The 12,822-nt window shown below is 32.0% G+C and overlaps 3 protein-coding genes across 3 annotated transcripts; 2 read left to right on the forward strand and 1 right to left on the reverse strand.

Moving 5' to 3' along the window:
• Positions 1 to 452: 452 nt before the first annotated feature.
• On the reverse strand, positions 453 to 1,691 carry LOC126661494 (uncharacterized). The gene has a single exon (XM_050355348.1). It carries the CDS (start codon positions 1,689 to 1,691, stop codon positions 453 to 455), a length of 1,239 nt encoding a protein of 412 aa, XP_050211305.1.
• Positions 1,692 to 5,851: 4,160 nt separating this feature from the next.
• LOC126660069 (peptidyl-prolyl cis-trans isomerase FKBP12) lies at positions 5,852 to 8,015 on the forward strand. The gene is made up of 5 exons (XM_050353400.2): positions 5,852 to 6,004; positions 6,343 to 6,376; positions 6,515 to 6,576; positions 7,381 to 7,433; positions 7,725 to 8,015. Exons 1-5 carry the CDS (start codon positions 5,917 to 5,919, stop codon positions 7,824 to 7,826), a joined length of 339 nt encoding a protein of 112 aa, XP_050209357.1. The 5' UTR covers positions 5,852 to 5,916; the 3' UTR covers positions 7,827 to 8,015.
• A 1,707-nt stretch (positions 8,016 to 9,722) lies between these two features.
• LOC126660068 (uncharacterized) lies at positions 9,723 to 10,510 on the forward strand. Its single transcript, XM_050353399.2, has one exon. The coding sequence runs from the start codon at positions 9,804 to 9,806 to the stop codon at positions 10,266 to 10,268; it is 465 nt and encodes a 154-aa protein (XP_050209356.1). The 5' UTR covers positions 9,723 to 9,803; the 3' UTR covers positions 10,269 to 10,510.
• Positions 10,511 to 12,822: the final 2,312 nt, after the last annotated feature.

Below are 12,822 nucleotides of genomic sequence, written 5' to 3' on the forward strand. Positions count from 1 at the left end.
TCTATGACTGTCAACAAATTTTGGCTAACCTAATCTATTAAAAGCTGAAAAATCAACCATTGACGCAATGAATAATGAAATATAAAGAGCTGCTTAACATTATCATATATAAGAAAGTCAAAACAGAATTTAACAAGAAACCAGTTAATAATATTATACTAATAATAATAATAATATAATATGATATTTATTACGCATAAAATTAAGAAGCGACATCAACGAGAGCGACGGAGAAACATGATCCTCCGTCCTACTCTCCATAACGAAGTCTTAAATAAGTTTTACACACAACAAAACCCGAAAAGCTTAAACAACTTCCGAGACGAAAAACCATTTGTCTCATCAGCATTATTGCTCTCATAGTAATAGACAATACACAACCAAACAGAGCTATAGCTATAAGGATTAATATCTATATTCTTAATGTAATTGGTTTAGCACCTTCTTCTTGGTTAACTCCACCATTGATGCACAGCAACTCCTCTATCTCGTAGGCGTCCGTACAACGCCAAACACTCCCAATAAGCTCTCTTGCTCTTGTTTCCATCCCCATTCTGCCACTGATTTTGGCACTCCAAGAACAGTTCGTCCACCAAATCGATACTCCTCCTCCTTATCATCTCCTCTACTACTTCTGCATCTGCCTTCATCACGACAAATTCGTCTTCCTTCACATTTTTCTCTAGCCAATCGGAAATTTCAACGCTTGGTACCACCGTCTTTGACACTTCTTCGGGCACCATTTCAATGTTGTAAATCTCGAAGTTCTGTTTTCGAGTAGGATAATTCTCTGTGAACCATCTCGTTACGCGATCTTTCTCCTCCTGTAAGCTTACGTCAATAAAGACTCGACGTCTGTAATCTTCTAAGGGATCCCCCAACAAGTCGGGAAGAAACTTGAATTTCTTTAAATCTTTTTTGGATTCTGCTAAAAGCCTTCTCGGTGGTTCGAGAAGAACATCTTCCAAGCCATTCAATGCTGTTTTCTTGGCCTCCATTTCTAGCTCACAGAGCCGCCTCTTGGAAGATGAATCCGCAAATTCATTTGACATACTCGTTTTTCTCAGTGCCACCACAGTTGAACTGTATCGTCGAAGATAAACAACTTTATAATTCGATTGCTTCTGTAGAGCACTCGGAAGATCGCCCAGTTGCGTAACCACAATTCCGCCAACTTTCACCATGCGATCAAGGATTCCAATGTTTTCAAATCCAAATCCGAATATAAAATCAAACGACGCATCCTGCAACAAACCCTCATGTCCTAGATCAGACCCCAATACCAAATCAATATCAATGGAGTTCAAGAATCGAGTATTATCAATCACAGGTCCGATACTCGAGCACATGAAAAGCGCTTTATCACCCTTCTTAACAAGGCCCTCATTGGCCAAATCTAGAAACAAAGAATCCAAAAACTCAACATCAACATCATCCATTAAATCCGAAACAAACTCATCTGCAGACAGATTATAATAAGAACTCCCTTCAATCTCCCTCAAAATGGTGCAAATACAAGGCAATGTGAGTATCACCACAGCCAATAACACCGAACGCGACACGATACGTAGAACCCGCGAATCGGGCAGCTTAATGACCACAAGGGTATCAGAATTCAATCCAATTCCATCATTCTGCACATGTTTCATCTTACCATGTTCTTTAACTCGATACCCGCGAGCATATTCCATTTCCATATCTCAATTCGTCAGCAATCAACACAAATCAGTGGAATTTCAATCAAGAATTTTGTGAAAGATCAAATCTTTGGGGAAAATATCCAAACCCCAAATGGCAAAAACAGTGATTAAATCAATAGAAACTGATCTAATGAAGAAAAAACACAATTAAAACGCAACAAAAACACAATATTTAGCGAGTGCAAAACCTGGATGCGGTGTGGTTTCCACCCACAAGAGCTACACGGGTAGTTTTAATTCTACACCAGAGGAGCAACAGCTCCTTAATTCTCTCAAATTCCATTACTTTTATCTAATTTTTTCAATCCTCTCTCAAATTCTCACCAAACCCTCGTCAGAAAATTGGCATTGTTGTGTTTAAATTGTGTTAGTTAAGTCCATAAAAGATGCATGGATCATCTGAAAAACAACAACAATGCCAATGATAATGGTGATGTTAGGACATAAGCAAGAGAAATGAGAGAGATTGGAAAATTGAGTGAATTCAAAAAAAAGTTGCTGATTATGAAAATGAGGTTGAAGAAGAAGATGGAAATTATATATGAGATTCAGAGGTGAAATGGTGAGGTTAAAAATGGAGAGGTGAGCTGTGAATGGTTGTGTTAAATTTGCTTAAATTAGGATTACAATTTGATTTGTGTAATCCGTGTCAGAACTGTGTTTTAATTTTGGGATTAGAGTGAAACAAACATTCTTAAAACAATTTTAATCTTAAATTCTATTCTAACTTCTAACACTGTGTTGTCTTTACTGCCGTTGCCATCAGGTTTCGACTTCAAAGATCTCTCTATTTCTGTAGGCTATGCTAAAAACTAGAAGGCTTAATTACTTAATAACCACCCATCTTGAACTTTTTTTTCGTTTATATCATGATCTAGAAAAAAATTCATTTATATCCTAACGTATGTGTTTATGTTTCACCTCTACCCGAAGCACTAAATTAACCTCTTTTCATTAAAAAAAAGTTTAAAATAGTCCTTCATTTAGAAAAAAATTCATTTTTAATTAAACTCTAATTAGCTTAGGTTAAAAATGAAGAACTATTTTAAACTTTTTTTAATGAAAAGAGGTTAATTTAGTGTCTCGGGTAGAGGTGAAACATAAATACATACGTCAGGGTATAAATGAATTTTTTACTAGGTCAGGGTATAGACGAAACAAAATTTAAGGTGAGTGGTTTTTAAGTAATTAAGCCAAACTACAATAAAGGGTCAAACTCCTTTTTTTTTAAAAAAAAATATAAAGGGTCAAACCCGGCTAAACTCGTAAATGTAATTTTATTGAGATCTATTTTTACCTTTTACATATTAAAATATATCTTCTTTAATAATGAAAATATATGTAAGAAAAAGTAAGAAGAATTTAATAAGCATTTCAAATATTTTTTATATTTTTTAAAAAATTCTTCTAATCTAAGTAATTATAGTATGGAACTTGATTATTTTCTTTTTATCCTAAACTCCAAAAACAATAATACAAATCTGGAATCATTCAATTGTGGTCCAGGAAAATTCTTGATCATAATGGACCTTCAAAAGTTCACGTGCGCCATTATTGTATGTTCATATGTCATGAAACATTATTTCATGGAAATTATAAAATGTCATATATAGATCTATATTTATAAATATAAAACACTGCAGTTTTTATAATGAAAAGTCATCTTTTATGTCAAGAAAATCATATTTAATTTATTTATTTACTAGAATATTGAATTGTTGGATGAAAAAAGATTATAGAAATAAAAAAATAGGAAAAATTACTTAAATTCCCTATGTTTTAACGAAATATAATAACTCACCCTTTAATTTTTATAAATCCACTATGACATATGTCATGTTTAGATTTATTATATGATTACACCCATCTGTAAAAATATTCACTAGTCAACCTGGCCAAAAGATTAGATTTGACTCTTAAATTTATCTTTTTATCTAGTTTCATCCAAAAATTATCAAAATTAATTAATAGATTATTTATTTTTATAAAATAATAATAAATTTAATTAAAATATTATGTATCTTTTATAAATTTTATTTATAAAATTTATAAAAAAAATTTAAAAAATTAAAGATTGTTTTAAAGACTAAATTATTGAAATGTGTTTCTCATAAATCCAATTGACAGTGGATATATAAGATATTTTAGATTTATAAATTTTCATAGTTTAGTAATTTTTATATATCAATATGATTAATAAAATGATTCTCATAAAAAAAATTAAATATTTTCAACATCAAAGTGATTAGCTAATAATTTATTTATTGAAATCTTACAAATATTTTTAGAATATTTTTATAAAACATATAAACATATAAAACATATAGTTTTTTAGGATTTTTTTATAAATTTTATAAATATATATTTTATTAAAATGTTACATAATATTTTAATTAAATTTATTGTTATTTTATAAAAATAAATAATCAATTAATTTTGATAATTTTCGGATGAAACTAAATAAAAAATAAGTTTAAGAGTCAAATCTAATCTTTTGACCAGATTGACTAATTAATTTTTTTACAGATGGATGTAATCATATAGTATATTTAAATATGAGAAATATTATAGTGGATTTACAAAAATTAAGCAATGAATTAGTGTATTTCATTAAAACATAAGGGGGGTTTAAGTAATTTATCCTAAAAAATAAAGCCTACCCTACATATAAGGAAAATTCTTATTTAATGTCAAATCGGACCGCTTTTATGTTGAATTGAACATCAAACAAAAGTAGAATGGCCAAATTGAACTTTTATCCAAATGCAAATGACAACAAACAAGTTTATATCACGTGCATTGCACGGGCTCTAAAAAAAATCCCCAAATCGAATGGAGCTTATAAGGATTATAAATGGCAAAACCCATACGAAGGCCCTTCTACTTTATCAGTTTTGTTCGAGAAGCCCCTACTTCAAAGTTGTTCACGTACGAGTCCCTATACTTGACAAATCCCGATTATGATACCCTTACGTGGATGGAAAATGGCAAGTGAACCCCACTTCCGTTATGTGAGACTATGAAAATAAATTGATGTGGTTTTTTAAACTTTTAATCTCTATAAAATTATATAAAATTAAAGGACCTCAAGTGAATTTTTCCTTTCTTCTCCAACGTTTCTCCAAACCCAGTGAATTTAACAACTAAAGATGATCAGACAACATAAATGGTGGAAATTATAATGGTTTACATTTGACAATATTTTATAATTTGCAGAACATTATAATAAAAATGGTGGAAATGTAAACCATTATCAAATATAAACCATTATAATAAAAATATAATATAAACCTTAATTAAACCTAATGAAGTTAGACTCAATGAACAGACAAAGACAATCTACAGATGGGTTTGAAGATCAAACGAAGACAAGGTAGGCCGTCTTCGATTTCAGATGGTGGTGCCGTTGCCGTCTTCGATCCCAGATGGTGGTGCCGTTGTCGTCTTTGATCCCAAATGCTGTTGGAAATTTCTTATCCCGCTGTTGTTGCCTCTAAAAAACGTCGTCGTTGCCGTTGCCTCTAGAAAACACTGCGCTTCCGTTGCCTCCAAAAAACGCCGCCGCAGCCGTTCCCTTGAGAAAACGCCTCCACAAATGAGAAATTGATGTGCCTCTGTTTCTTTTCTAGTCAAAGGAAATATCAGATGATGAAAAAAATTTAATTAAGATCAACTATGTTTTGGTTCATATTTGAGAAAAAATAAATTATGAAACCTGGGTTCGATAATTAATTTCCATATATTATGTTTAATTAAGGTATAGAAGGGAAAATGGGTCTGGTTAATCGGCCATTTGAAATGAAATTTGGTGATTTCTGGAAAAAATGGAGTGAGCCATGAAGAAGATGGAAAAATGATGTTTTTGCCATCAAAGTTATTGCATTTTACCATTTTTTCATTAAATTGTAATTTTATATAGAATAAGTCCTTAAGTTGTGTTGCCATGTGGCATCAATAAATAGGAATGAGCGCCACGTCATCTTTTTCCGTTAATTAACGGAGAGTGGATTTCAATTCCCAGTTTCCATCTATATAAGGGTGTTAGAATTGGAATTTGCCAAGTATAAGGATCTGGACGTGAACAATTTTGGAGTAAGGACCTTTCGAACAAAACTGGTAAAGTAGAAGGGCCTCCGTATGGGTTTTGCCATTATAAATCCCTAGCTGACAATTAAATCCATCTTTTAACAGTTCACAAAACCACTGTCACACAAGAATGGGAATTGAGAAGACCCTTATCCGGCCCGGCACCGGCCCCAAGCCTTTCGTCGGTCAAAACGTCACCGTTCACTGCACTGGATTTGGTTAGCTAATCGTTTCTCTCCCTTACGAAAACCCTAAATTTCTTTTGTATTTTAAGCTCTTACTTTGAAATTGTTATGTTCTGAATTCTGAAAAATGTAGGGTTTTTATTTTATTTGGGTAATTTTGTAACGGTTTAAATGATTAATTTTTGGTGCAAATTATGATTTTTGATGATTAGGACTTGAAATTTTTATTTCACTGAGTTGTTTCTGAAAATCAGAGAAATTTGAGTGTTTTTTTTTTCTTCGGGTAATTGGATTGTAAAAATGTAAATGACCTTTACTAGACTTGTGGGAAAATGTGGTACGCGTTAATATATTTTTTGGGTGTTTTGCAGGGAAAAATCGCGATCTTTCTCAGAAGTTCTGGAGGTGAGGATTGCACCTTAAAGTTTATTTATTTTTCTCTTTGTGTGCACTCGCATGTCGTGTTACATTATTTGAACATTAGGTTTTTATTTATTTTTCATTAAGTTTTTATATTGTCTTCATTTTTTATTACAATTTCAGCACTAAGGATCCTGGACAGAAGCCTTTCTCGTTCAAGATTGGTCAGGGAAATGTTATAAAAGGTAAGCGGCCGTGTATTTAAATTTTTGCTATTAAAGGTGATCCTGCTTTTGGGGTATTTATTTTATTATGGAGTGCAATTAATATGAAACTTTTCATTTAGGAAAGTTATAGCTTTCTCCTGTGTTTCTTTTTTATTTTACGGGGTTTTGGATGTGAATGCTTTTTCCTTATGGTTCATAGCGAACATTCATATTAATTTTCCTAACAACGACTCTTGCTCTTCAAGACTTCAAGACTCCATCTATGTTACTTTCGATTTTCGGTACATGAGGGTTAATAATGCTATAGCACAAAACACTGGTTTCTAGAGTCAGTAGCTGGGTTCTGATCTTTTAGTTTCAAATCTTAGCAGCGATAAGATAAAGATGTGTGTCTTGCAAATTTTGAATCTTAGCCTGTGCTTTTTGTATGAGGTGCATATATGTCGAAGTTACGAAAATCGTTGAAAAGTAACTTCTGAAATAGCTATTTTTACATCTCTATAAATTGAAACGTTGAGCTACCAATAACAAGCCACCAAATTTGTTCAGATCTATTGTTGTGTCGATTTTACCTTTTCCTCTTAAAACCTACATGATCTTAATCTTGTGCTGAATCTATTATGAACCTGTTCCTAGTCTCAATTTTTCTTTTTGAAAAGTTTAGTTATACACCTAGATATTTGGCTATTTGTGTAAAAACTATTTTCTAGTTCTGTATTTCAAACTCTCTCACATAAAATGTGCTTGATTTTGCTAAGACTTGATATTATACATCCAGATTATACTTGGACAGCTTATGTATTATGTTCAATGTGTTTATAGGATGGGATGAAGGTGTCATGGGAATGCAAATTGGAGAAATCGCTCGTCTTCGGGTATTACTTGATGCTTTTACATTTTTTACTAGTGTATTATATTATATTATATTCTATTCATACATTATGTGAAAAAAGGAATTGGCGATTCTGTGATTCCAATGAAAATGTTTTTGATAAAGATTTGTGGTGCAATGCAAGCAGTCTTTGGCGCATTTTGTACCTTCTTGTGCTGATACTGGCCTCTAGACAGTAGACATTGCATTTTCTTTTGCTGAAACTGTTAAATGTTATTTTATGCATTGCATAATTTGTGGAACTAGCTAATGATATTGCGTGATGAATTTTCAGTGCTCTCCGGATTATGCTTATGGAGCTGGTGGATTTCCAGCATGGGGAATACAACCTAACTCCGTCCTGGATTTTGAGATTGAAGTCCTAAGTGCCCAGTGACTTCTTTATTGGGATAGTGCCTGTTAGCAACTCTTTTGAACACCATATGAAATACTTTAAATAACTTGTGATGAACGCTAAGATATATATGAGTGTTGTGTACTGACATTTGGTGCACAAACATGAAGTGTTTCTCAGTTTTATGTTGGTTCAAGTTTTAATTTTACTTGAGTTTGGTGTTGGATTGAATTGGATGTCCAGGTATTGAAGAATCATAGCTTTATCTATCTTTTAATTCTTTTTATCTCAAACCAAATCAATTTAATAAGATTTCTGAATAGCTCGAATTGAACTGAACTGGTTGGCTTGTAGGTTTTCTGGCAGGATCAATGACGGGGCTGGGGAGGGCCTTGGCCCCCTCAACTTCTTTTAGAAAACCTAGTGTAGGAAATTTTTATATTTTGCGATTTTGCCCCTTTCGATGTAGAAATCCTGGCTTTATCATTGGGTAGGATCAACGAATTTGACCTGAGATCATGTTACAGTCGACTCTCTAATAATTAATATTCAATAAATTAATAATTCTAATAATTAATAGAAAATTGAGAGAACCGATTTTGTTCCACGTCGGATAATTAATAATTCTATTATTTAATAATTAATAAAATTTAAATTATATTCTATATGAATATTAATTATTAGAGAGATTTGTTTAAAGAATTATATAACAATTGATGATTTATTTGAGGTAATACTAAACTTAATTCATAAAGTGGAAACTAAATACCATCAAATTATGATTTTCTTATTCGTTTGAGAAATTTCAAAGGAAGTTGTTAGATGAACAAGTCAAAGTAAGTAGAGCATCTCTAGAATAAAAAATATTAAAAATTATTTTATTTTATGAATACAACTTCTTGATAATTATATTTTTGTTTGATATCAATTGATATTTTTTAAATTGAATATAAAATTTTTTTTTAAATTGAGTGATTGTAAAGTGTATTTAGTTTTATACTAATTTAATAAATTAATAATTTCAATAATAAATAAATTTTCGATCCACCATGTATATTAATTATCAGAGGATCGACTGTATCTAGGTATCACAAGGGAGAAGAAGTTTTTTGCAGTAGAATGGTATCACATGATAGAAGAGAGGATTTCAAAGATGTAGCATTTCATGTATTTTGAATAAAGGTCTAATCACTCAAAAATCCCTCATCTTTATCCTTTTTTGTAAATATATTCCAACGTAGGAATTTCTCCAATTTTATCCTAATTTGCTCTTTTATGTTTCAGTTATACCCTAAAACATTAAATTGATCTCTTTTCACTTGAAAAAAAAAATTAAAATAATCCTACATTTTTAGCTTATATTTCAATTAGATCCTAATATTATTAATAATATATAAAAAAGATTATTTTAAAATTTTTTATAAGTGAAAAGAGGTAATTTAATATTTTGGGGTACAATTAAAATATAAAAAGGCAAATTAGGATAAAATTGGAAAAATTACTACATCAGGGTACATTTGCAAAAGAGGCTAATTGGGGGGTGGGGGGTGGTTTTGAGTGATTAAGCCTTGAATTAAAAAAAAAAAAATCATTCTTACAACTATTGTTTAAACTTTTTTTATATTTTCCTAGTTTTTTTATAATTTATTTAATTATGCAATGGCTTACAATATCAGTTCACTTTTTACTATAGATTGGTGGCATACAGAATTTCTAATATTAGCAATTCTGTAATCATTTGTTCCTTTTGAAATCATTTAGTAGATGTGAACAAAAAGAAAAAACAAATTCTTTGACAGTTTTAAACTTAGAACGCTAAATTGAGCAAAATAAGAGTCCAGGCACTGAAACTGCAAACATTGAAAAGGTCAGGCGTAGTTTCTACAAGTTTTCCTTTTGTTGCCACGTGCTTACTGTTCAGCACATGTTTAAGAGATTCCCAAATTATAGCTTCAGAGAGCAATCAAATCCCTAGAAAATCCATTACAAGAATCAATCGGAGAAGAAGAAAAAAAATCAATGACGTCTCTGGTAGACTACGCTTCATCATCAGACGACGACGTATCAGAAGAAAACAAACCCCAAAACGAACTCCTTACCCCAAAGCAACCGCCTTTACCTTCCTCTACAAACCCTAATATTAACCCCAACAAAATCAATTCCGCATCGTCTTCACCCAATCCTTCAAATTCAACCAACAACAAGCTTCCAGATGCTTCAATTCTCTTGAATTCCTCGTCAATTTTATCTTCAATTAGCGTCGAACCGCGTAAACGAGATTCAACTCAAATGGCGGCTTCTGCTTCAGTTGTAGCAGGTAGAAGTAGTAAGTTACAGAAGGGGAAGCTTTTAAATGCGAAGAATAAACCCGATACAGAGGGCGGTTTGTTAATTCCGCCGCAATTATTAGGGAAGAGTAACATTGTTACTGAAGATATTTCTAAGCTTTTTGTTCAGAGGAAAACTGATAAGCTTCAGCCTTAAATTTTAGGTTTTTTTGTTGTGATAATGTTTATGTTAATTTGAAACTCTTTTGGTGTTTGTTTAAGTATAATGATGGTGTTTGTTGTAATTGGGAAATTTTGATGGGTTCTTTTTAGTTATTTTGTTGTATGCTATTTGTTGTGTTTGTCATGATTAAGTTTTTGAATATGACCCTACAGTTGTAGGGTCTTTAGTTGTCTAATGTGGAAAATTCAATTGAAGTGAAATTTTACTTGATTGAAGCTTAGTTTAGCGAAAGGTTATGATGATAAGGGTGCTCTTGTAAGATGTTATGTTGCACCGAAAGGTAAACATCGAAACGAGAAAGGCTCAAATGGAAAAGGACAAACCGACGTCTTTACGTTATAAATATAGAGTTTTGTAGCTTTATAAGCGTTTATGTGCGGAAATAATGTCGAAGCATATCTGAGATGTATTTGGCGGGTATGTAAAATAAACTGGATGTAGTATTGGCTGCTTCTTAGTTAGAGGAAATATATGAGTTCTTTCATGGTCTTGACTACATAGAACATCATGCGAATTCTCAAGCTGTAGCTTTGATGATATTTTGTTGGAAAAGACGGTGACTGCTTTTCAGGAGTTTTGCAGGTGAGAATTGTGCGTTATTATAGTTTCTTTCTAATGCTAAGTGGTTGTCTTTATTTTCATCGACCTTCTTGAAGCTGAATTTTTATATTCATTTTCTGTTTCGTCCAGCTCTAAAGATCATGGATAGAAGCTTTTCATATCGACAATTGGCGAGGGAGTTATTCTTAAATTAAAGGTAGTAGTTAATCCCTGTGTTCTTTTTTAATTATCTTGATGCACTATCGTGCTGAATTAAATATTGCTTAGCATAATCTTTTGGTTTTTAGACGGAAAATAGTTTCTTCAATTTTTTGTATCAGACGGAAATTTGCAGTTACACTAGCATCAGGATGCTTACAACGTATCTGTTGCAATATAAAATTATCAAACTGCAGACTGAAAATTTCGTGAAACTCTCAAATGGGAAGCCCTTGAAATTTTAGATGACAAATTGTTTATTCATTTTCTTGTGTAAAGAGGCAAAACATTGAATGTCGCATGGTTATACTTGAATCAAGACGCTATTGGCATGTCTATAAATTTTTGCAAAATTCTCAAAGGGTTCGAGTAAACCATTTAGTTTCTGGATGAAAAATCATTTTGCTTAAACTTTATTGTCTCCTCTCATTTAGAAAATTCTTTAATATCGTGTGGTTCTACTAGTATGAAGACTCTGCTATTGTGTTTGTCACAGCATAATAGTATCGGACCGCGACTGTCAAAACTTCATGAAATCCTTAAAGGGTAACTTTGGGTTCGAGTAAACCAATCATTTCTTTATTTTGTTACGCCCGACGTTAAATCGTATAATATTGTGTGGTTCTGGTAGCATCTTGATGCCATCAGCGTGTTCTGTTGCAGCATAAAATGATCCAACTGCAACTATAAAACTATTAAAAATAGTCAAAACGGTTACTCTTTTGTTTCCGATTGAAAAATTATTTTTGTTCATGCCTAGCGAAAAATTATTTGGCTATGTATGCTCTGGAAGCATAAAAAATTTGCCCGTGACAAGTGAAAATGCGACTATACAAATTTTGTGAAATCTTCAAAGAGGAAACACTTTTTGTTTTAAGTGAAGATTTATTTCTTCATTTTCTCTTGGAAGATGGCAAATCTTTCAACATCATCCGATTTTGCTTGAATCAGGATTTCCCACCATATTTCTTGCAAGTATAAACAACAAAGGCAAAATTGAGATGGAAATTTTCTAAAATTGTCAAAGCAGGTGATCCTTTTGTTTTTGGTTGAAAGTCGTATATTTACTCGCATGTTATGGATGTAAACAAGCCGAGTCAAACTTTGGCTCGAGTCGGCTCGTAGATTTGATTGAGTGCAACAACGAACCAGCTCATAAACAAGCTCATATATGACCATGTTAGCAGGCTCATATATGAAGCCGTTTATAAAGATAATCAAGTCAAACACTATTAAGCTCAAGTATGATTCATTTAAATAAATGAATATAAATTAGAGTTTGAGCTTGTTCATTTAAACTAACTAACGAATTTGAGTGAAAATCTTATTAAGCCGAATACTGAGCCGTTCATGAGGGACTCGGCTCATTTATAATGCTACTCCTGTCAGACAAAAAGTGCCCGATACTTGAGGAGCTTTAGACAAAAAATTCAATGGAACTTATCTGTGTATGATAGTAATTGTTAAGATTAAAATCAGTCGCAAATTTAAAAGAAAAAATATCTACAATCCCAAACATCCTTCGGTCTCTTTTCGCTATATGGAATGGAACCCACAAAACATGTAAATTAAATACAAAATTCAAGTAGCATGTGACATAGAACCACAATTTTTAAAGTAGCATATGATTTATTATGTTAAATTAAATGTCAGGTCAATCATATACTGCATCCAAGTTCCACTATACCTTAATATTATTATATGATACAGTCAAAGTTGGTAACATAAAACACCCGCGTAGAACATTCAACACTTCAATTATTGGTCT

Source organism: Mercurialis annua, linkage group LG8, assembly GCF_937616625.2.
Source record: "Mercurialis annua linkage group LG8, ddMerAnnu1.2, whole genome shotgun sequence".
NCBI lineage: Eukaryota > Viridiplantae > Streptophyta > Magnoliopsida > Malpighiales > Euphorbiaceae > Mercurialis > Mercurialis annua.

What these genes read in the sequence shown, in the direction of transcription:
- LOC126661494 (XM_050355348.1), bottom strand. Translation starts at nt 1,691, where the DNA reads ATGGAATATGCTCGCGGGTATCGAGTTAAAGAACATGGTAAGATGAAA.
- LOC126660069 (XM_050353400.2), top strand. Translation starts at nt 5,917, where the DNA reads ATGGGAATTGAGAAGACCCTTATCCGGCCCGGCACCGGCCCCAAGCCT. An exon ending in CGTTCACTGCACTGGATTTG is followed by an intron (nt 6,005 to 6,342) that starts GTTAGCTAATCG and finishes GGTGTTTTGCAG; the next exon opens with GGAAAAATCGCGATCTTTCT. An exon ending in GAGAAATCGCTCGTCTTCGG is followed by an intron (nt 7,434 to 7,724) that starts GTATTACTTGAT and finishes ATGAATTTTCAG; the next exon opens with TGCTCTCCGGATTATGCTTA.
- LOC126660068 (XM_050353399.2), top strand. Translation starts at nt 9,804, where the DNA reads ATGACGTCTCTGGTAGACTACGCTTCATCATCAGACGACGACGTATCA.